Source organism: Strix aluco, chromosome 5 (genome assembly GCF_031877795.1).
Source record: "Strix aluco isolate bStrAlu1 chromosome 5, bStrAlu1.hap1, whole genome shotgun sequence".
Lineage (NCBI taxonomy): Eukaryota > Metazoa > Chordata > Aves > Strigiformes > Strigidae > Strix > Strix aluco.
Genome location: NC_133935.1, coordinates 80,897,937 through 80,925,663, shown reverse-complemented (window position 1 = coordinate 80,925,663; position 27,727 = coordinate 80,897,937). Strand labels below are relative to the sequence as shown.

Here is a 27,727-nt window from a genome sequence, read left to right as displayed (position 1 = left end):
GGTCTTTTCGAGCCTGAGTGACTCTCTGAAGTCGCTGTACCTTTCGCCGGGCCGCGTTCTGAGCCTTCTCTCCGCTGGTACTTCCCGCGCTCCCTTCTCCCGGGCGCTCCCTCACGGCGGGGCTGCGGCCTCCAAGCGCCTGAGCCGGCCCCGCCGCCCGTTACCGCCGAAGCCCTCCGCGTGCGCGCGGGGGGCGGGGCGCGCGCCGGCGCCGCGCTCTGCCCGCCGCCCCCTTCCGGAGGCGGGGCGGAGCCGCGCGGGCCTGGACCCGCGGCTGGCGGCGGCGCCGAGCGCGGCCCCGCCAAGATGGAGGGCTGGCGAGGAGGTGAGGTGGTGGCGGAGGCGACTCGGGCTGGGGAACGGGGCGGCCCGGAGCGCCTCGCCCGGGCTTCCCCCCCTCCCTTCTCCTTGCGCTGGGTACACCGAGAGGGAGGGCGCGGGGAGGCCTCCCGGTCGCTCTCGGCGGTGGGAAGCCGCTGCCCGTCCCCGCTCGCCCAACTCCGCTCGGACCGTTGCCGCCGCCCGCCCCCACCAGCCTCCCCCGCCCCTCTCCGCTCTCAGCCACCTGGCCGCAGTGGGGCGAGGCGGGGAGGGCTGGGGGCCTGCCCGCTGCCCCGGGGGGTCTCTGCTGCCTGGGAGAGGCCGGGGAGGGGGCGGGAGGCGCCTGAGGGTGGAGGGGTTGCAGGGGGAGGCGCTGGGGGCCCCGGCGCGGCCTCGGGAAAGGCGACCGCCGCCCTCTGCCCGCCTTCCTTGACTCCTGGCGGTGTGCCCCGGAGGTGAACTCCTCCGGGGGCGGCCCTTTCTCGGCCGGGGTGGTTGCGGGGGGGGCCCTGCGCGCCGCCGGCGGGAGCTGAGGCGGGAGAGCCCCGCGGTGGCCCGGCCGGCGCCGAGGGGAGGGAAGCGCGGTCCCCGGCGCCTGCTCTGAACTTCAGCCTGCCCCAGCGGTGTTTGCGCGGCCCTGGCAGGGAGCTGGCACTCCTGCCGTGCCGCGCTGCCGAGTGTCGCGTCCCTTTAAAGCCGCCTAGCTGACAAGGCACCCGCGATCCTTCTGGAAGAGCGCTGTGGATCTTTCTTTCCTCGTCCGGTCACCATGGTTGCATCGCGAGTGCTCGATTCCACTTGACTAACTACAGATATTTGGTGGTCTTACTAAAGAAGGGAGGTTTCCTTGTCGCCGAGGTTCAGTTACGGGGTGCTGTAATTGTAGCAAAATTATTCGGTTCTTAGTGCTGCTTTCACCTGTGGAAGTCTCTTACCCTCCCAAATATTCGCTGTTGTTTATAAATGTACGTCCTGTACAGAATAAAGGCGCAGGCAGGGCATCATTGATGTGTGTCATGTTACCTGTTAGAGAAGGGTTGAAATCGACTCTGTGAGACACTGTAGTTGTACAAGAGACTCGTGGACTGCTATCACAAATGATAATGTGGGGACTCTGGGATAAGGCGTAATGATTTCAATTTAGCTGAGACATTAAATAGGATTCTTTACCAATTTTCTTATTGTAGCTTGGTATGTGCCATGTCTAGCTTCACTTGAGACCCTCCAAGAATTATGTAGGAAGGAAAATCTCAGATGTAAATCCATTGGAATCACCAACAGGAGTCTAAAGAGTTATGAGGTGGAATATTTGTGTGACTACAAGGTAGAAGAGGTAAGAGAAACACAGACCAATTTGATCACTCTTTCAGCTGAAATTTGGAAGCGAGCCAAAGGTAGTTTTGCTCATAATATAAAGTAGTAGGCTGTGAGGACAAAGCTCTTGCTGACTTCGAATGAAATACCTTTTAAACTTTGAACTATAAACAGAAAGCGGTGTAACTACTGCTTTCGGAATGTTGGAGGAAGGTCTTTTTCTGAAATTTCAGAGATGTTAGAATATGAAATGTTTCGCCTTTGCGTATCTGGAGGTTAAAGCACAATGCTGATGCGTTTAGGTTGTAGCTTGGTATGTATTACGATGCTTGTCCTTTATTTGCAGGTAACAGTCTATATTTTTCTCCTGACTGTTGTAGTCTGTCTGATGAAGAGTTAGGGCCATGTGCTGCCACTGGATTCCTACGGCTTGATCGTGCCAGTGAAATTCAGTCTCAGGATTTGGCCTTGTTACAGTTATTTGGCCTTTTTAAAATAAGTACTAAATTTATGCTTCTTGATTACAAATACAGTATTATGTGTTTTGAATGGATTACTCTTTTGGGAGGATGCTTGATATGACAAATAGTGGGTGTTTAGAGATTATTTTTTTGTAAGTTTAGAAATTTTTATTTGTTTTTCTGTATCTGATACGACTACGTTCTGCTTGTGCATACGAGTCATGCAACTAGTTAGTATAACTTATTTAACTGCCTTAACAGTAAACTAGTCTCCTCCAGGTATACTGCTAGCGATCAGAGTTTATCCCAGCTGTTTATTTCTTTGTCCCTAGAGATGATATGTAAAGTATCCAAAGTTGTGCTATAAGTTAATTTTCAAACAGAAAACTTGATTTTTCTCTTTCTCCCCAGTTCTAATTGTTATGGGGACATCAAGACCTTCTGCACTGTATGCCGTTTCTTAACTCCAGAGCTCTTGTGTTTGTCTGTGTGATGCTGGGTTTCAGCAGAATGAAATGTGGCTAAATCTGTATCTGTTTCTGTATTTCAAGGGCACAGAATACTATCTTGTGAAATGGAAAGGATGGCCAGAATCTTCAAATACTTGGGAACCTCAGAAAAATCTGAAATGCCCATTGCTTCTTCAAAACTTTCTTAGTGACAAGAATGAATACTTGTCTCGGGTGAGAGAAGGCAAAGCACTGAAAGTGAGAAACCATGTTAAAGCTTTGAAACCTGCAGTTGCAGATTACATTGTAAAGAAGGCTAAGCAAAGAATAGCTCTGCGGAGATGGAAAGAAGAACTCAACAGGAAAAAGAATCATAAAGCAATGATTCTGGTAGAAAACACTGTGGATCTTGAAGGCCCTCCTTTAGACTTCTACTACATTAATGAATATAAACCTGCTCCGGGGATAAATGTAATAAATGGAATAACGACTGGCTGTGAATGCGCTGACTGCCCCGCTGAGAAGTGCTGTCCAAAGGAGGCTGGATTTATTTTGGCTTACAATAAACGAAAGAAGTTGAAAATCCAGCCTGGCTTGCCTATCTATGAATGCAATTCGTTTTGTAGGTGTGGGCCTGACTGCCCTAATAGGATAGTACAGAAAGGTACACCGTATTCTCTTTGCATCTTCAGAACTAACAATGGCCGTGGTTGGGGAGTAAAAACCCTCCAGAAAATTAAAACCAACAGTTTTGTGATGGAATATGTTGGAGAGGTACGTATTTATGTCATATAGATGATTATTTACGATAACGGAAATGTTGGAGAAAATCTTGATGAGCTTTCTCTCGGTTGTAACTATTCTTGACTTCTACGATATAATAGACTGTTTTTGAGTGGAGAAATACAGTAAACAGACGTTCAAGATGACAGAAATATTGTCCAGAACGTTCCTCCATTCCATAGCAGTTGTAAGAGGTTGAATGTAAAGAGAATACTTATCCCATACGTCGCTAAAGAATTATTTTAGATACATGCCCTGATAGTGTTTGTAAAGGCAAGTCCTTCTTTCATGGCAGTCATATTCTTCGTTCTTCCCTGATCATCTTTATTACTGTAGTGTTTGCTGTTCCCCAGGCACAGTTATTGCCAAACTGACCAGTCAGTCTGTCAGTCCCTTTTCTGTTTTGTCTGGACTTTTAAGGTAGTATTTCCAAACGTATTTATTACTTTTGATTAACAGCAAGAGTAAGACTTGTAGTATGGACATTATCTGTTTACTCAATCTCATACTATTTCAAACAGAACTTTCATGTTATAGAATACAGATCTTGCATTACTCCTGAGGTTTTGTATTGCCCTGTGTTTATTTGGTTCAACCTCTGCTCTGCTTCAGGGCTCTTTATATCAGTAGCTCCTGGCAGCCTCTCTGATCCAGTCGATTGTATTTCAGACACAAACCTGCCTTGCTGCTAAGTTTACACAAAGTAATTCCTTCTGTCCCTTCATACAAATGTTTATGGTCCTAACTGTATTTCCTCCATGCTTCCTGCCCGAAATCTTTGAACTTCTCACCTTCATATCGCTCTTGTGAACATACAGGAGGTCAGTCATTCAAAAAATGTCTGCCAAAGGGTTAATGCAGAAAGATAATTATGTAATTTTGTTGCTTAAAGGAAAGAGTGTGTATTTGCCCTTTCACCTGCATCTGCTTATTCGCTACTGCTGAATAAGTTCTCAAACGTGATCTGTCAGAAGGATTTCAGTTTTTTTTTCTTGTCCAATTCCACCACATTTTGTATCTGTTGCTGCCAAATTGTGATTTGTTTGCTGAGTTGCGCAACAGAGTACATTTAACAGACTGCAGATGGAGTTATTTAAGCTGTTGCTTCTGTCAAAAGTGACTGTAGTTTTCTTCCTTTGGGGAGTTTCTGGATTTCTACCTTGTGCTATACTAATTGCATAGATTCAGCTTTGTGAAGTGATTTATCTTTCTTAAGTTGTCATGAATAGAATCTTTCATTGCAGTGAAAAATAGCAGGAAGAGATGCTTCTAGGGAGGGAGAAGATGAATACTGGACTGTAAATGTGACTGGGTTGTAAAGACTGGTACCTGTTTATCTTTGTGCAAAGGGAGGAACTTGAAACTTTACGTGAGGTAAACAAGGCTTTCTGGGTCTAATGAAAAAAATGTTGTATAGAAACTTCAAGTAGAAAGAGTTGATTGTCATCATCAAAACTCTTAATAGAACATGCTGATTTATTTATTTTTTCTGAGACAGGGTTGTGCTGTGCATCAGCTGTAGACAAATTACATCCAGGGAAGCCTTGGTCACTAATTAGTTTAGCTGTATGTATGTATTCTTTATTCATTAGAGATGGAATGCTATTTCAACATCAAAAAGTGAACGTAGTATTTTTTATTAAGTAAAGTTTTTTCTGACTTGATTGTGATTTTTGTTTTAATTTAGTAGTAGTTAATAATATGATGCAGGTTTCTTTTTTTTTTTTTTTTCCCTTTTTTTAGGTGATTACAAGTGAGGAAGCAGAGAGACGAGGCCAGCTCTATGACAACCAGGGAAATACATACTTGTTTGATTTGGACTATGACTCAGATGAATTTACAGTAGATGCAGCTCGATATGGAAATGTGTCCCACTTTGTGAATCACAGTGTAAGACCTTGTTTTATATACTAAGAAGTCGGAGACTTATCCTAATTGTGCCAGAAATATCTTCTCCTATTGTAAACATTTTCTTACCATATTCGCAGTTTTTCTGAAGTAGTTTGTTTCATGACAGCACAGTCCAGTCAGTTAGATGACATCATAAATGGAATGGAATACTTTGCCTTACTTGGAGTAAGACTATCTACAAAACTCTAGGAATGAGATGCTGCCTGAAGTGGGCATCTGGTAGGACTGGGGTTGTCACTGAACCTGCCCGTTCTAAAGAAGCAAAACAGGGTTGGTTTGGGGGTGGTTTTTTCCAAGTAACTAAAAGACCTAACATGTGTGAAGTACTTAATAAAACTAGTGAAGAGTCAAAGATGATAGGAGTCGATGCATTATTTTGTAGCAGGATGGGGTGTTACGCTGAATTTCATCCTTCAAACATTGGTAGAGGAAGAAATGAAAATTCCTGTGCTTTCTTTGATATTTCTCCCCTGTGGATACCTTTTTCCCTCGTAAATCTAAACTTGCCAGAGAACTTGAAGTAAATTTTAAACAGGAAATTTTTGTAGTGTTTTATTTCATGTTCAACAGAAGTACCTAAAGCAAGAAGACTGGACTGCATTTGTAAAGATTCCTGAACTAAAAATTACTAGTTCTTACTGATGTAATGTTTGTGAGGTATGCAGTCAGTGTTCTACAAATACAGTAAATTCATGTCTTCAGATTTGTCAGCTTGATGACCTTTGTGTTTCATGCGGGCTTGCCAGGGAGAAGGACGAAGATGAGTTTTAGATACAGCCAATTGCTCTTCACTTTTGGAAATGGGAGTGAGGTATTCTCACTCTTCAGTGTAAAGTTAAATGTGTAACTTCACTTCTGATTCTTTAACAGTAAAATATATCCCACATTAGAGAGCAAAAAGCATACAGAGTTTAACAAACTGTCTCAGTGACTACTGACTTCTGACAATCCAGAAAAAATGATACAGTGGTTTCTAGTTCCTGCTTAGTATGCTTGACCCTCCTCCTGCCACCCAGCCCAGAGCAGGTAATTCAGAAGCCAAGCAGATTAGCAACTGAAAGTAGAAATTTATGTGTAGTATGAAAATAGTATTTCTGACCTGGAAGCAGTGCTTAAACCGAAATACAGAATAGTGAGTGTGTGTGGCTTGAAATGCCAAGTTGTTTTTTCTTTTCCTTCAACTTTAATTCTTTTTGTGGGTTTTGTAGGTAAATACTCACCTCTGAATGTAGCTTTAATTGCTTTGTTAAAGTTACCTTTTTTGTTGTCATCTTTTGAAGGTAGCATTTATTTTTTTCTAATAGGCTGTTGTGTATTAGTGTAGTCTACATACTGTGTAAAGATTGCCTTCTTGACAGGACTCGATTCTAAGCTTGTTCTAAAGGAGAATGTTCTTTAACGCTGTTTCAAGAATGTAATTTGTTATCTTCTGAAATCAATTTCAGACTTTTGTCACTGAGAGAAGAACCAGTTCTTCCTTTTCGGTGACCTTGGTTTACTTAAACACTTCAATGAAACTTACTGTGCAGTTTTCTTAACAGAAACTCTTCATTTTTGCCTTACAGTGTGATCCAAATCTTCAAGTCTTCAATGTGTTTATTGATAACCTCGACTTGCGTCTTCCTCGAATAGCACTGTTTTCTACACGAACCATCAAGGCTGGAGAAGAGCTAACCTTTGACTATCAGATGAAAGGTCTGCAGATTTTAACACTGCTCTTGCAGGAGGTTTGGGGCACTGGCAGATTCTGTTGCAGCCTGATGTTAGGATTTCAGGTCAGGTGCTGCATCTCCCTAACACAGCTCTCTGGGTTCTAGAACGGATGTCGCTCTGTCTGAGCGCACCCAGGAGCTTTTGTGTGCACCTCTAGTGCGTTACCTTCTTCAGAGCTCCAAGGTCACAGCAAGGGCTTGTGGTTGGAACATGTGGCAAGGCAAATTATATTGAAGATTTGTCACAAGAATGCTCAAAAGAATGGTCAGGATACCATTAATAATAGCTTTCCTTTATTCAAAGGCATTTACGTGCTGTTGCAGTAAACTACTAAGTAATCTGCCTAGTGATAAAGACATTTGTAACACCTAAGTGGCCTAAGGCACCATGGGTTTGTCTTTGGATTTTGGTGTCTGTAGGCCTCAGTTGTGGATGTAGGTCCTATGGTACAGATGTTTAGGATGGAAGAAGGATGGTCCAGAGTTTTTTACAGGGAGAACTGTCTTTCTCTGTAACAACCTCTCCAGGAACATGGTGGAGTCCCCATCACTGGAGGTTTTCAAGATGCGATTGGACAGCGTGCTAGGTAGTCTCACCTAGGCTCCGTTTCCCGCAAAAGGTTGGACCAGACGATCCTTTGAGGTCCCTTCCAGCCTGGGCTGATCAGTGATTCTTTGATAATTTGACCTTTGGTTCAGTGTTCAAGGCCAGGTTGGACGGGGCTTTGAGCAGCCTGGTCTAGTGAAAGCCGTCCCTGCCCGCTGCAGGGGGTTGGACAGGATGGTCTTTAAAGGTCCCTTCCAACCCAAACCATTCTATGACTTCATTTTTTTCCAATATAATACAAAATTCTTGAGGTTTGCTGGCAGGGGTGTTGCGTGTGCCAAGCTTTGTGCAAACCATTTACCCACAACAACAATACATTGCTTGCCCTATTTTGTTTTCAGAGAAGCATCTCTACATGCCAGAGCTGTACCTCATTCATGTAGAAGCTCTCTTTAAGTACTGACAATTGATCTTGCTTGAATCCTTAGAACTTTTTTTGTGGTGTCTGTGACACTGACGTTCAAGACAGGGTGCACGCTCAGCTGATCAGTGTGGATACAGACCTGGGGGTACAAGGCTCGAGTCTGTTGAGCTTTGGATTCTGATATGTATGCGAGGTGTTGGAGAAGTAGTTGTAACGTGGGTGTCAGAATTTGAGTATAGCTTCACACACAATTCTTTTAAGAACTGGGGTGGTAGAGGGCTTTTTGAAGTTCTCTGAATGCCTAGCATGGTTTCAGTCTGTCTTCTCAAACTTCCTGTTTGTTTTTATCTGTGTCACAGGTTCAATAGATCTGACTTCAGACTCTGCTGATGGTCTTAGCCCATCCAGAAAGAGGATCAGAACTGTCTGTAAATGTGGAGCTGTGTGTTGCAGAGGCTATCTCAACTGAGTTCGGGTATCCAAAGTCACAAGTACTTTGTTCTCTTTTAAATGTGTTTTAAGAAGACTCTTCTTTCACACATATATTCAAGTATTCTGAAATCTAATGTAAATAAGTACAGTGAAAACAAAGCATTACATTTGTAATTGAAATGGCATTGGCCAAAGAGATGTAGTGTTTCAGACAAATACAGAACTGATAACAGGGATTAAAAGTTGTTTTTTCTAGAACTCTTATTTAGGAAGCAGTAAAATGTATGCTAAGAAAACTCTTTAAAATGTACGTTGATTTGAATATTTGAGTGTGAGCTTACAGCCATAGGCCTTTTAGGAGCTGGTTTCAGTAGGATGAAGTGATGTTATGTATTTTTTTATACCTTGAAAAGTCTGGAGGCATTTGATCCGAGTCCTAAATCATAGCTGACAGTTCTTTTGCTTCTTTGATGTATAAAGAAAAGCTTCAAGAGATCAGCAATAACATTGCTGTGAAGGAGTGAAGGATTAAGGACAGCCGTCAGACTGTGTCTAAATGAAGGTTCACTGGAACACAAATTGTAAAATGTCCAATGAACTCCACGCAAGTAAAGTAATTGGTTTTAGCAGATTCCAGATGTAAGGTCAAGGTCTCAAACGTTTTTAGCCGATGTTATGTTATTTAGAAGTTTTACACATAGAAGTTTTTTCAGTTATGTTCTGATTTGTAGTTAGGATGCTGTAGGAGGCCTGCAGAGAATTTGTGACTGTCGGTAGTACCGTGCGCTGTTTGTTTTCATTGCAGAAGTTTGGCGGTCATTGCTGAAACTAATCACTGGCTACAGTTTGGAAACAAAAGAATAGGGAGAGCAGCCCATTGTCTAACAAAGCCAATGTATTACGGAGATAGGCTCACTTATCTTGTAGGTGCAAAAATACCCTGGGAATTGATTTGTATTCACAACTGTTCTTGATTAAGTTTTTTACATACTGTGACTTTTTTTATCTAGTGACAGACTTTTAAGATACTAGGACTTTTTTCTTGTTGCAAAAATGTTAACTTCAGTGAAGTTAGACTAGGGGGGAGTTTACCCATTTGCTGTAGACATTTGTAAGATGTTCTTGAATGTAAAGGCTGAGAAATGTACTGTTCTTCAGCTACTTGTCTTTTTTTTTTTTTTTTTGTCCTGATCATCTTAAAGTTGTCTCAAGCTATTCATAACGTATGCTAAGTTTTACTTGGCTTCAGAAACACTGAAGAGCAGTTGAGGTAGGTTATAAGTGGAGTTAAAGCCAAGGTCCATGCTCCAGGGATAATCTAAGTGCTTTATTCTCATGGATTAAAAGCTTGTGAAACTTGCATATTGCTTACAAATCATGTAAATGTTGATAGGGTCAGGCAGAATAAAATGCTCCATAAATGGATGCTTCATAAATGGATGCTAGCTATGTATCATAGGTCAGCTAGTTACCTTTATAAGGTGCACAGCTGTTGGCTCAGGTGAATGAAGTAGAGTTCCCGGCATGTAACAGTTTACTTAATTTGTTAGAAAATGCCTTAAATTTCACGTTAATTACTAGCACTCCAAAAAGAGTGTTTCAAAGGATAGTACAGGTTGGTTGTTCATTAAGAAGCACAGTTGCATTTGCACTGAAGATCCGGCTCTTTGGCAGAAAGTGAAATTTTATATGCTACTAGCCAAAATCAGTTTCACAGGTGGGGTGAGGAGTGTGGGCCACTGAAAGCGCTGGTAAGTTTTGTAATCTACAATACAAAGATACACCTTGAAATAGATACTTTATATTATTTAATGAAAAAGTTTGCTTAGATTTAAAAGTATTTGACGTTACTAGGCTCACCTATACCCACGCACTTGGATAAATGCTGAATCTAGTCGACTTTTACCATGCCCCATCTCTTAATTTTTTTTTTTTTAATATAAATTTGAAGTGGAATATGGAGCTTTAATGTTAACAAACTCCAAATGCTCTTACACCACTTGGAGTCATTAGTGCTTTCTCTTGCATGTAGCCCGGTTCAGCGATGCATTCCACGCGGATGGAATCTGCAGCCTCCGGCTCCTTAATCCGCGGCAGTCTGCGGCCTTCCTGTGGGTACAGGATGGCGAGGGTGGCTGTGGCAAGAAGCGGATTCCTGAACAAATCGGTTTCTCTGGCCTCTCCTGTGCAAGAAGGCACAGGGCTGGTTCGACACTCTTTTTGTTTATCTGTGTTCATGCACAGTTTCATTTAAATATCGCAAGTAAATGCATTTTCAAAGATAAAAGTCTTAGTTGTACTTGAGTTCAGTGTCTGCCTTTTCCCCAAGGCGCAGTGTATGTTACCACCAGCACTGGAATAACACTGCTGTTCTTTAAGGATATGTGCGTTACCTCGCGGGCGATAAATAAAGGACCGTTAATTTATGTTCTGGGAGGTAACAGTATTTTGTGTTTATTTGAAGTAAACCCATGTATCCAGTTACCAATTTAGAGCCTTGAACAGTATTTTGTATTTACATATTCACAGCACATTTGGATTGCAGTCATTAAATTAGCTTAATGGGACACCGTGTCACTTTTAAAACTTTTTTTGCTCTTTTTATGAGTTTGGGGGGAAAATTGCCAAATGGAAAAAGGAGACAGAGCTTATTTTCAATTCCTTAAGGAGCCTAAACCAGCCTAGCTTCTGCCTTTGTTTCGCTTTGCGGTCTGTTAGCATCATCACGGCCACCACTTCAGTTGTGTACATGCACTTCTTGGAGACTGGTAACCTGTGATCTATCCTCTAGCTGTTCTTTTTTATTGGGTTTAATTTTGGGGGGTTTTTTTTGGTAGCAAAACTAAAGCTGCAAGCTCACCTGTAAGAAAAGCTATTGTCTATTTATTTAATCTCAAAGTTAAGTCAGTCTTTTGGTTATTTCTAATGTATGTTTTAGGACTGTGTACATTAGAATATGCAGTTTGTAAGCTCAGGAACATTTTCTTTTCATAATGTGTGATCTCTAGTATTGCTATCTTCCTATAGTTTTTGATAAAATAAATTAAATTTAGTTTTTCTCTTGTTGTTGTCATTCTTAACAAAAAAGAAATCTTAGCCTGTTAAAATTAGCTGGAGCTGGAGCAGTAGAATTTGCTTTAAGCCTGCCACCTCTTAATTCCTGACCTGTACCCAAATTTTCTAGCAGCATAAGGACTGTAGTCGAGTAAGCATGAGGAAGTCATGTGCTTCCTCTTCAGTTTATGGCTGGTAAGAACTCGTATAAATTTACGCTGTCAACTTGTCTAAAGCAGACTGGGTTCCTGTATATTTAAGCACCCTGTAAACACAACCCTGAACTTACATGTATAATGCAGTTAAGGAAACAGGCCAGCAGAAGAAATTCTGCTCTGTATGACTTTATTCACAGAGGTAATTACAACAGCAGTTTCTCTCACTCGAGCTTGTTAAAAAAAAAGTTGATAGACCACATTTGGAAATTATGTTAACAAATCCCAGGAACAGAGTGGGCAAGGTGACAGTGGAGAAATACATTGACTTGAATATCCTCAAAACCATACATAGACGGTAACAATTTTTTTTCTTCTGCCCCCTCCCTGTTCCCAACAGCAGAATGCTGGCTGTATGTATCGCTAAAGACAGCAGAAAGACTGGAGACATACTCAGAGGGGAGAGCTGTCATACTAAACATCTGTTTAAGTCTTTGGGGCTTAAGACCACATGGAGCAGAAACCTCATGGATTTTTAGATGACTTCTGCTGTTTAGGCATTTTTGTAGGCACTGCAGTTTAGCAAAAACCTGACTTGCATTTCCATTTTAGAAGCTAAGAATTTTGGCAAAGAGTTATGTTGGCACAGATGCATGGAGAATCAATTGTCTTTATTTAAAAAAGAAATCTAAACATGTCTGAATTCAGTGACATCAGCAGAATGTTGCAGAAGAGGTGAAATTTGGTAATATAAGAGCCTTGAGTAACAACAACCTGTCTGGGACAACAGGTTTACTTCTGTTGCTGCGAGTTCACCTCCAGAGCAGGCTAGGGCTGGTGGCTTTGGAACCACCTGCCACAGGATTTTATTTTTAAGTTGTTCTTTATGTTTAAGTTCATTCTGAAAAACAATTCAGAACAAACCAAAACACGGAGGAACTTGATGACAAGTTGTTTGCAATGAGTTAGATTAAACCAGACAGGGGTGTACAGCATCTCATTCAGGAGTTAAAATCAGATGACAACACTTGCTCAGAGTAAAGTGTAAAGAGAGGCTGCTTAAAAAGAACAATTTGATTTAAAAAAAACCCCAAACCAATTCTCAGTAATTATCTGAGAATTTTTTAAAAACAACTGCAGTGAAAACTCAGGATTAAAGTCAAAGTGCAACTATTGCATTGTTTGCATGGTCATTCCTGAAAGATGTGTTCCTCCCTGCAGTTAAAAATGTGGTGTATTATATTAAAACCTGAGATCACATATATATCAAACTCTTAGAGCTCATGATAAAGAGAAACACTAAATTTCATTTAGTGTTCCACCCTTAGTTTTGCCTGGTCCCTTTTTTGTCTACTTACAGTCCCAGAGAACTGAACCTTGGGAGATAGAAGGCTTTTACAGTCCCTCCTAGAAATCCTTCCTTTTCAGCATTTCACGGAAGGAACAATGACGTTAGACGGGCTGCAAATTCCTAGTTCTGACAGTAAGATATTTCTGAAAAAGATGCATGAATTAGCACAGCTGCAGCACTAAAGAGAAAAGTAATTCAGAGTTTAATAAACCAATTCCAGTATTTGTTATCATGATGTAATCAGCTATACCCGCCTTCAGGAGAGTTTTTTCTCATTGAGAATGTTTTCACCTGCTGCTAGCTTCTTATATAAACAGTGCAGTTTATCAGGCTGAGGCCCTTCAGCACCAGGAGTCAAGGGAATTTCAAAGTCTGAGGAGCTCTGGGAGTCCCTCCTCAGTTCTAGATCAGGAGTCCTGGAGTTGTCACTTATTTCCACCAGCACGTCCTGATCGTGAGCAGTGCCAGCTTCTGCATCTTTCTCAGAGTCTTTGCTTTTCAGGTCACAGGCAACATCGTGGGCACAAGATCTATTTTGACCCAGTGGCTTCCTCCTGCTGGTGTCAGGCTGACTGTCTTTGGCAGTCTCCTGCAGTACAGGAACAACTGTTCTGCTCCCGCCTTTGCTGAAGCAGCTGAAGTCGAAGGCGCTTCTCTCCTGGGAGGTAATGAGTACTGTGTCCATTTGGCTGTCCCAGCCCTGGCTTCCCTGCTCGGATATGTGTGTTGACTGAGAAGAATTTTGGGAGGAGATGTGTGTGGAGTCACTTACTCCATCCGAATCACTGAAGAGTGACTGGGACCCACCAGCATCTGCTGAAGATGGGAAGTTGTCCTCATTTTCTGAGCTTTCTTCTAGGTTGTTACACTTAAAAAATGCATCCCAGCGGGGGACATCGGCACTAGACTCCTGTTGGTCACTAGTTACTCCATTGAAATTTGATGTGGAAGTGGCAGCTGGCTCACAGGAAAGAATTGGAACTGTATTTTTTTCAGATTCTTCATCATCATCATCTTCATCATCATCATCATCATTTGATTCCTCACAGTCCATGAAGTCTACCGTGAGGGAGGTGTAAGTTGTGATTGCTTTGGAACTTTCTGTGACATTCATTACATTAATGTTTCCTTCAGCATTTTCAGATTGTCCTGTGCTGGAGGGTCTGCTCTTCTCTCTCTGCTGTTTTGGAATCTTGGGCCTTGCAGAAGTTAATTCTGAATCAAAGAGGTCATCTTCATCTGTCAAGAAAAAAACCCAACACTAAGAAAAGTTCACATCCCTGCTAAAATTCCGCTGAGAGCAAAGTTTTAATAAAAATTCATTTAGTATAAAGAGAGGAAAAAGTTATTTAACCCAGATGGAGACCTTAGCAGGACATTACTGACAGCATTCGCCTTGCCTTGTCTAGCACAGTGCTTCCAAGGAAAGCTGCTAGCTGCCATCCTCCATGTAAGCTACAGCAGATATAGATACATTTATTCAGGCCTCTGACATGTTTTTTCAGGACTACATCACCCTTGCATACTTGGCACTTCAGAAATAGCCAAAGAGAATGCAGCAGGCCCAGAGTTGTCTTCTGGTTCCCAAGCGGCTATCCAGAGGCTACCTACGGCATCCATTTACCATCGTTTAAAAAAGCCAGCAGTGTGAGATAATGATGAGGAGCAGTTCCACCAATACATCACTGCCCTCCACAACACAGGAGGTGATACAAGTAAAGTTAGAAAAAGCTTTACTAGGGATGGTCTAGGACAGTGGGATGGAAATCTTCCAAAAACTTAAAAGGGCTGTTGAGCATTAAGTATATTTTAAGATTGCAAACAAGTGGGCTTTTACACAATTAGTGCTCCCTCACCTTCCTAAAACCTAATTTAATTTATATTTCTCCTTTGAAACTGTTACTTTGAACACCTCTGCTTAGTCTCAGACTTTCATTTAAGGTACAGTAGCACCAGCAGAACCTTTACCTGTATCAGATAAGTCTCTCTTGTGGACTCTTTTCAGTGTTCCTAAAGGCTTGTACCTGGGTTCCATGTTTCTCCTGTATGACCTGCATAATGGCTTTAATCTGAGGTGAATGAGAAAAGAGATTAATATTTAGAACTCAGCAGATACTTTTGCTCCTTGAAAGTAAGTCTTTTAACGTGACCTAAGTATACTGCTTCATGCCCTTCACAGGCACTGCAGTAAAAGTATTGAAGGGAAAAGTTCTTAATTCCTTGGTGAGCTTAGGCAGTTTAAAGGTAAAAATCTGTCATTTCTATATATTAACCTTAAAAAATGTACACCATTTGAAAACTATCTTTTAGTCCCTTGCTTACAGAAGAGGACAGGGTTCAAAATCTCACTGCAGTTTTATTGATAATTGTAAAGTATCTCCTTTCTTACTAAGGAGGAAGAGGAACAAAGAAACAAGTTCTCACTTTGTTCACTGAGTGACACCACTGCTCTGCTCCATAAAAGCACTTTCCAAGCTGCTACACAAGAGAACAGGCCTCTGTGATGCTGCACAGAGAGGAGGAGTTCAAGTCCCCAGAGAAACCCTCTTTAAAAGAAACTTCCGAGAAGTAGCAATGACAAACAGAAATAGGTCACAGAATAAAGCGAGATGAATGCAGATTCAGATTCCACCCAAATAGTGTTTAAGAGCAGAAAAGCCTCTATACATAGATAGAAGTAGTGTGTGGAAGGCAAACTCTCAGACTTAGCACAACATACAGGTGTTCTTCAGAAAGCTGAAGTTCGCAGGACTGAATATAGAAAAAAATCTGAATTATCAGACTAGTAAAGCAAAAGGTAGTGGCCTGCTTGAGAGGGTGGGATTCAGGTTGTCCTTACAGAGATTATATCACCTCCATTCAGCAGCCACTTCTCACTTACATTTCCATAACTTTGTCTTCTGTCCTACCGACTGGCAGTACATTGGGATACACATTCACAGGACAGATATAGCTCAGGAAATCCTTAATCTAAATTGAAGAGAAGAAGCAGTTTAACAAGTTACATCAACAATTAATATTTTCACTTAATGGTGGCACTGATCAAAGCACACCTACCCCAAGTACTACCAGTTGTCTCATGTAAAGAGACCAATATGACCCGTGAGCCAAACTGTATCAAAGTGGATAGCTCGAAGAAAAAACAGGTCTGAAAGGATGCTGAGAACTCGGTCTCACCTAACCACCTCACAGCAATTCCCAACTGCTACACTGACCATCACTATCTCAAGGAAAAGGCTAGACAGACCTGTTCCTAGGGGCTGTGATCCAGTGCTTCACTGTCCTTACCATTGTAGTTTTCAGACCTGCATTTTTCTTACTGGACTTCAAGTCCCTAATTGTGCAGAAGGAATACATATTCCCTTCCTCAAAGACTTTTCCTAAAGCCTCCCTTCAGTCCACTATAAAAGCCCGTTACGACAAAACACGTCACTTTTTCCAAGCCTTACTCTGTTGTCTTCTAAATGCTCTCCAGACAGTAAATTTCTTGAAGAATTGTGTCCAGTTTGGGGCACTCCACTCCTGCTGAGCACTGAAAACACCTGCAAATTTGCAGATTACACTATCTACACAGACCAGTATGACCCATCTGGTTCTGCATGTGGAGGTATGAGACTGTTACAATACACTACCCCCATGTTCTGCCAGAAAAGCTGCCACATTGTATGTACTACACTAGTATCTCCAAATGAAATTCTGCACGGCAGAGCAAATTCAAACTTATCCAGGATCTTAAAAACAGGACTGTCTTCCTAGGGCTCTGAATAATCTCCATGTTATTTGTGCAAGGCTTTGTAACAGGTTAATTGTTAGCACTGATCCACTCAGTTCAGTTTCTTAGGAGAGAGGAGTATTTTAAGAACCGGATCCAGTCATATTAAATGAAAGTGTGTAATTCTGGCGAGGATGCTGCCATGACCAATTTCCTTTCAGTCATTAACACAGAAAGACCGTGGCACCAGTGATGTGAGAAAATCCGGTTTAAATGTGTGGGCAGGGAAAAGGTGGCAAACCCACCCAAAACTGAGTCACAGCAGATAAACAATGTATTGAAAACTAACATTCCAAGCTTTAAGCATTGCATAGTTACACAATAACCTAAAACAGAAAGGCAGTCAAAACAATTGTAGCAGTGACCTATACTTTGAGAGGGAAAAAAAAAAAAGGCTTGTAATCCTGCTCTAACCTTAAAATGCTCTTCTGCAGCTATATTAAAACAAACTTTTCTGCTTCAGCATCCAGAACTTCCTGTCCTCTTATGTCTTATTACTGAAAACATTTTTTTTATTGTGACAAGTCAATGTCATCCACTCCAAAATAATTAAAACTCCTTTAATTTTTTTAATCAATGTATATTCAGTACTACAAGTATACAAACCTCGCTGTATGAAGAGTGGAAAGAGAAACAAGCTCTGTATGTACTCTCCCCAGTCCTAAAAAAAAGAGGAGGCACAAAAATTAGGTAACTGCTCTTCATCCTCAGTCAACAGGCAAGTATAACCTACTTCTAGAAAGTCCATTTTGAGATTCAGTTATATGAGCGTCAGGCAAGATACGCACCTGAAACAACAGGTTTCTGCATGGCCTAAATGCTCACCTCATTATTACATTGGTTTTCTTGATCCTTTCTCCAAACCACATAGTGGAGGGTTTGATGCTGATGATGTGCAAGGGAGTTCCATTTTGGCAAGTCATCCCACAGGGCAGTCTGTTCCCTCGGAAGTACTCATCATCCTGTCAAATGCAATATAAAATTAATTGTAATCCTGACCTTTTTTCCCCCCCAGAAATTGAGCATCATAGTATCTAGCCAGACTAAGTTTTCATCTCTTCCACCTCCTTTGAAACACTGTTTGTTGTTGCATCTTGCTTCCATAGTGCAGCTGAGAAAGCAAATCAATCAGAGAGACCAATGCCCCACACACCACTTCCAGTTCTACCTGCACTCCTCCAAGCTGGAGCCTTCAGCTTGACAAACATCCTGGAAAAGCAAGGCCAAATGCTACAGCACAGTGCCTGGCTGCAGGAGGCATCATCTGAGCTGCTTTTGATGTACCTAAATGGGTAACACCTGACTGATCTGATCTGCTGGTCTTACTTCATTTAAAAATACAATCTTTAAGTTTCAAATACAATCAAACTATTTCTAGCATCAGCTAATATATTTTTTCCTTTTTTAAAAAAAGCCTTCAACCCACTAACTAAAGTTCTCACTCTCTACATTAAGCCACCATTTGGCCCAAGTCTTCATTAGCACAACGGGACCAAAACATCAGCACCTATAACCAGTCTTTCACAGCAAAGTTAGCAAAGGCTTTGCAAAATGATACACACCCGAGGATGTCTGCAGGCATGAATCTGAGTGTGTCGATCTGTAGTAACATGGTAGAGGATTTCTGGCATGTTTCTGAACATATCAAGTTTGTTCACGTGCACCTGGAGAAAGGCAGTTTACTCTTAATTAGCCAATGTGTTTGCCAGACTGCAGCTGGAGCCACTATACAGATGTGGTTCTGCTCTCAACAACTGCTGGTAGGCATTTAAACAATCACTACCCACTAGTAATGTCCAAGAGGGGAAGTGTTAGCCAAAAGTAACTTGGACATCTAGAACAAGCAGAACATACCTCCTGTGCTGAGGAGGGATGAATATTCATCAAAGAAAGTCAGAATTTATCTGCTAACTATTAATGTCATATAAATGAGAAAGCTTTTATCATTCGCAAGATAAAAGGGAGAGAGAGGTAAACACTGAGCTTGAAAACTGGCGATTAACTTCTCCCTGGAGAGCCCAGATGTTCCGGGCTGAAATCAACTAGTTAACTCATTTTGAGCACAACTATACCCTTTTAGGAGAAGTTAATGAAAGCAGGCACATCTTTCACACACAGCAGTCCTCTGAACAGCCATTTCCAGCTTGGTGACTGGCCACAATAGTTACTGAGGATCTGTTCTAAAGCAACAATTATAGAAACCTTACCTTGATTCCAAGTTCTTCACTGAGGTTTATGAATAAATATTCATATCCATAAGCAGCTTTGCAATTCAGCCACACAACATGATAGCGAGTCAGTGAGGTCCAGCTTCGCACTAACTCTAAGATCCCATTTAAACATTCCTCCTGAAAAGTTTAGAAAATGTTGTGAATCATCTCTGAAGATACTTCCAAAGTGTTGTGATTTGGTAATGCAAAATGGCATTGCCTTGCAAGACTTACCTAGTAAAGGAGTAGTTAATTAATTAGCAGCTTTAAGGACCTTTTCTCTCACAGCTTATTTAGACTTACCCGGCTTGGTATATGATAAAATTTGGGATCACAGAAAGTGGTGTCCAAATACACACTCTGGATGTCTTTTACTCTGAAGGAGGGAAATGTGATACAAGTGAGCAGTGCATCACAGTACTAAGATAGACCACTTCCTCTGTCTTCAAAAGGAGGCAATTCTTCCTTTTAATTACAAAGAGCAAGTCAAAGGGGGCTTGTAACTGCAGTATTGCCTGACTGCAGTATTGCCTGACTGCAAATATATTTAATTCAGAATAAAAAATGGGGGGGGGGGGGGGGGGGGGAAGAGAAAAAAAAAAAAAAAAAAAGAGTACATTATTTCTGAATCGTCCAAGCCTGTGTGATCTTTTATTCTTTCTAAATTCCATAAATAGCTGAAGTCTCACCTGGTCCCTGAATGCAAAAGCTCCATTCTGGCTGCTTCTCCTTTTGCAAGCCTGAAATCCCCTGTATATAGCACAGTGCCATTTTCACCTTCAAACAAAAACCTAAAAACAGAAACACTTTGGTCAAACTCAACAATGTAAAGCATTAAATGCCAGATGTTGATTTGTTACCTTGCTTAGGGCAGTCTACGTGACTAATGTATGATGTAATAGAAATACTGGGCTCAATTTGGTCCTAGAGTAATTTTAGATAAACCCAGTAACTCAGACTGTGCCTAGGCTGGTCAGAGTTGAAGACAAAAGATTCTGTGAGGGTGTCCCAGCTGTCTGTTGCAGCCAAAGGAATCTATCAGGGATATGTACCAGGAAGCTGGGCACTTTCTTTTTAATGTCACATGTAAGAAATAAAGGATTTCTTTTTAATCACAGTTTTGTATGTCATTTTTAAGTACAGCTGAAATCAAGAAAGTTGATATGCATAGGCATGGGGAAAAGTAATCTGCCCCACCAGGGTAAAAACTTCTCTCTGGAGAGATCCCAGATAGTACAGTGGTTTTCCAACCTTGACCAAAGCTGGTGGGCCCTGCCACAACAGTATTATCTCCAAATAAGGATTTTAAATTCACTAGTTTTTTCTAGTTAGAAAAAACCCAGTACTTAGTGAGAACTCTACAGGACAAATTTCTCAGCAGAGGCATTTAGAGTATTGAAAGGACGTACATGACTGATCCTGGACAGTGACCAGCTGGTAGAAGTGTCACCTCTATATCTTCTTTCTGGAAGAGATGAGTTAGCATGATTTTCACACACTAATAGGTACTACCAGTACTTTCATTGACACAGTGAAAGCAACACATGACTCCCCACAGCCTCTTGCAGCATTTGGCATTGCTTGTGAATGAAGAGAGTCTCTTCACATTCCAACAAGCCCTGAAGAGCAACAACCATCCTGTCATGCCTGAAGAGATGACTGAATATTGTATGGTGCTCATAAAGGCAAGTCAGTCAGAAGACAGTCCTACTTCCTTGGTTCCTGGTGAACAAGCACAGAATCATAGAATAGTTTGGGTTGGAAGGGACCTTTAAAGGTCAGCTAGTCCCAACCCCCCTGCCATGGGCAGGGACACCTTCCACTAGCCCAGGTTGCTCAAAGCCCCGTCCAACCTGGCCTTGAACACTTCCAGGGAGGGGGCAGCTACCACCCCTCTGGGCAACCTGTCCCATTGTCTCACCACTTCCATCACAAAATTTTCTTCCTTATTTTTAGCCGGAATCTGCCCTCTTTTAGTTTAAAACCATTATCCCTTGTCCTGTCTCTACATGCCCTGGTAAAATGTTTTTCCACCATCTTTCCTGTAGCCCCCTTTAAGTACTGGAAGCCTGCTATAAGGTCTCCCCAGAGCCTTCTCTTCTCCAGGCTGAACAACCCCAACTCTCTCAGCCTGTCCTCACAGGGGAGCTGCTCCAGCCCCCTGGTCATCTTCGTGGCCTCCTCTGGCCCCGCTCCAACAGGTCCATGGCTCTCCTGTGCTGGAGACCCCAGAGCTGGACACAGCACTGCAGGGGGGGGGTGTCTCATGAGAGCAGAGTAGAGGGGCAGAGTCACCTCCCTCGACCTGCTGGCCACGCCTCTCTTGATGCAGCCCAGGACACAGTGGGCTTTCTGGGCTGCGAGCGCACATTGCTGGCTCATGTCCAGCTTTTCATCCACCGGCATCATGGAAATATCTTGGGAAACACTTTGCCTGGAGATGCTCTACCAGACCTTTAAGTCCTGTGCTTAAAGCTTGTTAAAATAGTCCAGGAAATACAAAGTGAAAAAAAATCACAAGAGCAATAGGTAAGTTGGAGATCTCTAATACCCTCGAAAGACATTACCAAAAAAATGCTGTGATAATAAAAACAGAACAGGGAAGAAGAATTCATGTGGCTGCACATCATGGAGAGAAGGGTAACAGACATTTTAAAAAGCTTGTCCACCTGGGGTGTTACAGGTAAGATCTGTTTCCCATACTCATTTAAACAGTAATACTGCCCATTACAAATATATGAATTTTTTTTTTTTTGTAACTTACCTCACCAGATGTTTCATCTACTAAAGAAATCTGAGTTGGAGTTTCAACTTCCAATGCAACCTGCAACAAAATGAATAAATGCATTACAGGATTTACTGAACGTTCTGTTTCAATGCTTATGGCTAAGTATTCATTACATAGACATCTTTAGCACCCCCTGAGGCTAGTACTAAGCCTGTAAAATTAAGTTCATTTTCCCCCAGTAAGCCATGAATTTCCATTTCTAGTGGAAAAAAAAGTTTTCTAAAAGTTATCTAAAAATGAAATGGAGATACTACAATCAAGGTGTGCATGCCTAAAAAAGTCAGAACACGTTGGCCTTCTAGCAGCAGCTCTGGTTTCTCTGGCTGGATCATATGCCTTATTTTTGGATGACTGCAAAGCCCAAAAGATCCCAATCCCAGAGCACCACAATGGATCTTGCTGGGACAGCTCTCTGTGCTGCAGCACTTCTCCTCACTGTTCCCTATTACCAGAAGCAGAACCCACAAATCACATGCAGCACGTACCTCTGTGTTTGTGTAGAGGTGATTAATCTATAGACTGCAATTAATCCAGTTTTGTCATATGCTCTACTAAGAGTCCTGCAACATACATGCTCTGTGGTCACCTGCACGATTAGCACTGCTATGCAGGCTCCTCTCCCATCCTCCTGTTTTTTTTTTCCTTTGTTTCAGACAATATTTGTATATAATTCTCCTGCCCAAAAAAGCCAAAAAGTGAAAGGAAAGTCTCCTGTCATTACCCTCCTTAGGTATAACCTCCAGCCTCTCAGCTGAGCAGTCTCTTCAGCACCTTGGGTTTCACTGCACTAGATGGATACACAAGACACCACGTTGCAAATTTCTGGGCAGCTCCATTCAGCTGGTCCTCACACAAAGATGGTAACATTTGGCTTTGTCACAAACTGTTCATGAACAAGAAACTGTTTGTAAAGAGGATGTCTCAAACAACTCCAGTGGGACGCCCTGGGTGGGGAGCTGAGCGAGCCCTGTGGAGGTGGGGCAGAGGGCTGTTTCTCTCCCCCTCTCTCCTGTTGTTGCCCAGAGACAGAACTTGCCTAACTGCCCTGGTACAAGCCAGAGAAAATGAGAACCTTCTGGAACAACCTACTGCGCATGCATAGGAAAGGCTATATAAAGGCAATACCCCACGTGTGTCTTTGGCGACCCACCACCTACCGGACCATGCCAGCGGGATCCAAGGGTGGTGATTTCCCCTTTTCCTATACCCTCCTTCTCTCTTTTCTCTTTCCCCTTTCTGCTCTCTCTCTCTCTTACATATATTCATGTGTATAAGTTTTGTAGGAGTTGAATTGAGATCGGGTTAATCATTGATGGGTTATTAGGAGAACAGTCTTATCACCAAAGTGCCTTTATTCATTCTCCAGACGGTTATCAGTTGATTGTTGCCAAATTGTCTCCATTCACTTACTGAAGTGGTCAGTTAATAAAGTCACCAGCACGATTGTTCCTCTGAGTCACTGTGGTAACTCAGCCCACCCTGCAGCCCTGGTTCTTCCATTGGCATGTAGGTTCTTGGGGAATTCAAAAGATTCACCCCCATCATAACCCACTGCATGGGACAAGACAAGCTTCTCCACCAGAAACCACACCTCCAATCAAACACAGAGCTTGTTCCAAAACACAGATGTGTGTGTCAAAAGGTATTTTATACTAAGAATTCACGCCACCAGCAAGAGCTGATTTTTTTAAATATCAACAGTAATTTTACCATCTACAATTTCCGAAGCTGGATAAACTCAAGAGGATGATCTAAATTCTGCGTGCTCAATATTTCCCAGTAATTCTCAAATTTCCTACTGCAGTGAAACAAGCGTCAAGTTTTAGATCTAAACTGCCTGAATTCTTCACTGACAGCCACCATTTAGCTTCATCAGCATAAATGATAGCATCTCCAGCAGAGTTCTCCCCTCATTTTTGATAGTTTAAATGTTAAAGCCAGCAGCAGATCCAAAGAGCCTCTTATGCCATACATACAACTAAAGGTCAGACTGGAAATCATAATCATATAAAGCCATTTATCTTCTCCTTCAGCTTCACAATTAAACTAGGATCTTGGACAGAGAGTCCCCTACTTCTCTTTTTTCTCTTACCCAGACTTACCTCCTAGGTCCCACTCTATGAGTTTCTTTGGATATGGAGTTAAGACCCACACTTAAAACCTATTTTAGGAAACTCTGAGCCATAACTCCCCCAGGAAAACAAGTTTCAGCTTGCCTGAAGTCCTTCCTAACTTTCCACTTGACTAGAAAACTCTCCTGTCCTTGCTTGGGGATACAGCAAAATCCTTACACTATGTGATGACCACTAATCCCTTTAAGTTTGGCTCCAAACAGTGGAAATCAAGTAAAGTAATTAAGTTCTTCAGTGATTTTGCATCACTAAAACATTTTCAGGTTAGAGGTAGTCCGTTTTCCAAAAAGCAAAAGGAAAATAATGTAACTAAGTGATTGTATATTTTCCAAGCAATACGAGACTTTAAATGAAGCAAGAGAGAAATTAAGGACAGGAGCAAAGAGACACGAGCAAGATAAGAAAATGAAGGAATGATACAAATGATCAATGGACAGATGGAGGACATTTAAATCTGAAGTGGAGGGAAACAGATAAATTTTGTGGAGGGAAAAATAAGATTAAACAATAAACAACAATAAACCAATCCCACATAGCAAGCAGCAAGGAAAGTGATACAGAGAAATGATTACTTGTTTTAAGACTTATTTACTTATAGAAAACTGCTTAGCAACTTATTTCCTTACTTATAGCAAGTTATAGTATTATAGTATTTTTTTAATATTGCTAAGAATCCTGTTTGCCCAGACTGTTCTGTGGAATTTTACCAAGGACTACTGTGTTCATCAAAACAAAGCAGTTTACTGTGAAAATCTACCAAGAACTGCAGTGTTCAGCAAAATAATCATGTTTTTGTCCTTGAAGTACTCTAACTAGTTGGGCCTCGGTAATGAGTAAAGATAGCCATATACAGATTGTAGAAGTTTTATTGGTTCTCTTAAATAAGATGAGTAAACCAGCTGAAAAATATTTTTTGTTGTTCAAGAAATTGGCTAAGAGAATCTGCGCATGCTCCGAAAGAAAAACAAGGTGAGAAAGACTACGAGCCTTCCTCCGGAAGATGCCCCCCAGGAGGCAATGCGCAGGTGCAAAGATGACATAAACTGTTGACATCAGCCTTTCGAACTAACCCAGCCTTACTCATGCATATGTATGTTTGTGTTATGTAATCCAGTGAATTTGTATATCCACACCCTATAAATTTTTGGTAAAATGTGTGGTGGGTGTGCAAGCTTTGTGGAGAAATCCCCTTGCACCCCGGCGCCAGAGTAAAACATACCTGCTTTATAACTCTACTCGAGTTGTAGAGTCTGTTTTCCGCAAATCAAAAGGCACACTGATGTAAGTATTGAAGCCCTGACACACTGCATCAACACCAACATTTAGACATTTCTGAGGAGGGGAAGCTTCCTCTTTCCTAGAATCACTGCTTGGAAAGTGCTGATTTAAAAAGAAACAAAAACTTACAATGTGATTCTCCCAAAACTTGTATTTCCGGCTAGTCAACAGCAATTCCTTAGTTACTGGCGAGCAGTATAATTTAACTTTCAAGCTGTGAGGAGACAAAAAACACAGATGAGTGTTTTTTAAAGTAGGGGCAGGGAACAACCTACCTACGTATCAGCACCTGGCATCTAGTACATCAAAACATGCGCTCAGACCCCTCGCTCATCTGGAGACCTTCAGAGCAGGAGCTGTTTTGCCCCAACCTGAAGTGGGATGAAGGTGAGTTACTCCACCTAGCAGACTTTTCTTTAAAACGGCAAACCCAAAGACTTACCTATGTGTGCCCATGCCTGTGTGGTTTTGTGCAGACATAAATAAAGCATTTGGTACATGGTCACATGTACACGTATCTTTAGTTGTTTCTATACCCACCAAGGTCTGTTTCAGACGTGCAAGCTTTCCCTGGAACAGGCATTTGGGACAGTTAACATTCAGCAGAACACAGAATACTTCCTATAAAGCTTTAGCTTGTGCACAAAGAGACCTGACGAGCAAAGAGAGATTCTCTGCTTGTATTTGAGGAGATGCAACATCTACTCTAATAAATTCCACACTGCCTAGGAACTGGCCTACAACCTCTCAGGGGCCATTCCCACATTTGACCATCCTCATGGTGAAAAAGAAAAGGTATCCCTTGCCCTTTCATTATGCCCCTCCAAGAAGTCTGGCTCCATCTTCTCTACCCCCACCTGCAAACAGGGATACACCCTTGTCTCCTACTCTTAAGGCTGAATACATCCAGCGCTCAGCCTCTCCTCACACATCACGTGCTCCAGCCTCAGACCAGCTTGGTGGTCCTGCTCCAAAACAGCAATGTCGGGTTTTGTCCAGGGGAGTCCAGGACTGGACTCAGTGCTCCAGACAAAGTCTCACAAGTGCTGACCAGAGGGGAATAACTGTCTCCCTCAAACTGCTGGCTACCTGCTTGCTCATACACCTCGGAGCACAGCTGGCCTCCTTCACAGCACAGGCACAGCACTGTCTGCACACACCAACACACTCCCAGGGAATAATAGCAGTGAGGATCTTCATGAAGTTCAACAAGGCCAAGTGCACCTGAGTCAGGGCAATCATCGCTATCAACACACGCTGGGGGACGAGTGGATTGAGAGCAGCCCTGAAGAGACTTGGGGGTACTGGTGGAGGAAAAGCTGGACATCAGCCAGCAATGTGTGCCAGCAGCCCTGAAAGCCGTGTCCTGGGCTGCATCAAGAGAAGTGTGGCCAGCAGGTTGAGGAAGGGGATTCTGCCCCTCTACTCCACTCTGGTAAGACCCCACCTGCAGTGCTGTGTCCAGTTCTGGGGTCCCCAGTACAGGAAAGACATGGACCTGCCGGAGCAGGTGCAGAGGAGGCCACAAAAAGTGATTAGAAGGCTGGAACACCTCTCCTATGAAGAAAGGCTGAGAGATCTGGGGTTGCTCAGCCTGGAGAAGGCTCTGAGGAGACCTTACTGCAACCTTTCAATATATAAGGGGGCTTATAGGGAAGATGGAGAGAGACTTTTTACCAGGGCCTGTAGTGATAGGGCAAGGGGCAATGGTTTTAAACTGAGAGTAGGTTTAGTTTGGACATAGGGAAGAAATTCTTTACTGTGAGGGTGGTGAGAGACAGGAGCAGGTTGCCCTGAGGGGTTGCAGCTGTCTCCTCCCTGGCAGTGTTCAAGGCGAGGTTGAAGGGTGCTTTGAGCAACCTGGGCTAGTGGAAGGTGTCCCTGCCCACGGCAGGGGGGCTGGACTAGGTGATCTTCGAAGGTCCCTCCCAACCCACACCATTCTCATTCTGTGACTATGCCCCGTAACAGGTTCCTTACCCTACGTTGTTCACGTTTTGCTCTGAACCAGCCGCCTCCTCCTCAGGGCTCCTGGCCCTGCGTGTTCTGGCGCAGGCCGGGCCGGAGCGGCTAGGGCCGCACCGGAGCAGCCCTCAGCAGGGCAGGGCAGCCCAGCCCGCCCCCTCTCCCCCTCAGGCAGCCCCGCCAGCCCGTACCTGCCCTCCAGCCTCCTCTTCAGGGCGGGCGCCCGCAGCCCCTTCATGTGATCTGGGGAGACAAGGCGCGGCCGTCACTCAGGGGGGGGGACGGGACGGGACGAACGGACGGACGGACAGAGGCGGTTGCCATGGGGACGGGCGGGGCGGGGCTCACCCTTGTGGCAGTGCGAGAGGAAGTAGGCGCGCGCGCGCAGGTTGTCGCGGTCGAAGCGGTCAATGGAGACGGCCGGGTACTCGCGCACGCGACCCCCGAACCGGCTCATGGCGGCGAACGACGCGCCGCTTCCGCCACGCTCCCCGCCGCGGCCCCGCCTCCCCGGCCCTCAGCCAATCGCGAGGCGGAACCGCCTCCTGCCAGCCTATCAGATGCGCGGCGGGAGAGGCGGGAACGGCTCCTTAAGGAGGCACCGGCGGCTGGTGCCTAGCAACAGCGCTCGGCGGCGGCCGCTGGCGCGTGAGGGGAGACCGCCGCCA

The 27,727-nt window shown here is 43.2% G+C and overlaps 2 protein-coding genes across 6 annotated transcripts; one reads left to right on the top strand and one right to left on the bottom strand.

The window, feature by feature from the left end:
* Positions 1 to 251: 251 nt before the first annotated feature.
* SUV39H2 (SUV39H2 histone lysine methyltransferase) lies at positions 252 to 13,556 on the top strand. Of its 5 annotated transcripts, none has more exons than XM_074827950.1 (7): positions 252 to 325; positions 1,509 to 1,654; positions 2,648 to 3,319; positions 5,072 to 5,218; positions 6,805 to 6,934; positions 8,282 to 8,397; positions 13,417 to 13,556. In XM_074827950.1, the coding sequence occupies exons 1-6, from the start codon at positions 307 to 309 to the stop codon at positions 8,389 to 8,391; spliced, it is 1,224 nt and encodes a 407-aa protein (XP_074684051.1). In that variant the 5' UTR covers positions 252 to 306; the 3' UTR covers positions 8,392 to 8,397; positions 13,417 to 13,556. The 5 variants fall into 5 exon arrangements, with proteins under 5 accessions (XP_074684051.1, XP_074684050.1, XP_074684047.1 ...); XM_074827949.1 differs by having other exon boundaries at positions 8,282 to 8,413; positions 13,417 to 13,535; XM_074827946.1 differs by lacking the exon at positions 13,417 to 13,556 and adding an exon at positions 10,387 to 11,413.
* DCLRE1C (DNA cross-link repair 1C) lies at positions 11,737 to 27,548 on the bottom strand. The gene is made up of 14 exons (XM_074827944.1): positions 27,408 to 27,548; positions 27,251 to 27,302; positions 25,224 to 25,308; positions 21,661 to 21,720; positions 20,306 to 20,361; positions 19,586 to 19,687; positions 19,200 to 19,272; positions 18,894 to 19,034; positions 18,249 to 18,350; positions 17,512 to 17,648; positions 17,293 to 17,347; positions 15,796 to 15,884; positions 14,883 to 14,983; positions 11,737 to 14,153 (listed from the first exon to the last, which is right to left on the bottom strand). Exons 1-14 carry the CDS (start codon positions 27,514 to 27,516, stop codon positions 13,171 to 13,173), a joined length of 2,145 nt encoding a protein of 714 aa, XP_074684045.1. The 5' UTR covers positions 27,517 to 27,548; the 3' UTR covers positions 11,737 to 13,170.
* Between the last annotated feature and the right edge of the window lie 179 nt (positions 27,549 to 27,727).

Bases quoted from the DNA above. Each gene is read 5' to 3' on its own strand.
- SUV39H2 (XM_074827950.1), top strand. The intron at 3,320-5,071 runs GTACGTATTTAT...CCCTTTTTTTAG, and splicing joins TGATGGAATATGTTGGAGAG to GTGATTACAAGTGAGGAAGC. The intron at 5,219-6,804 runs GTAAGACCTTGT...TTTGCCTTACAG, and splicing joins CCCACTTTGTGAATCACAGT to TGTGATCCAAATCTTCAAGT.
- DCLRE1C (XM_074827944.1), bottom strand. From the start codon at position 27,516: ATGAGCCGGTTCGGGGGTCGCGTGCGCGAGTACCCGGCCGTCTCCATT. The intron at 25,309-27,250 runs GTACGGGCTGGC...GTCTCCTCACAG, and splicing joins AAGAGGAGGCTGGAGGGCAG to CTTGAAAGTTAAATTATACT. The intron at 19,035-19,199 runs GTAAGTCTAAAT...TAAACTTTTCAG, and splicing joins TTTATCATATACCAAGCCGG to GAGGAATGTTTAAATGGGAT.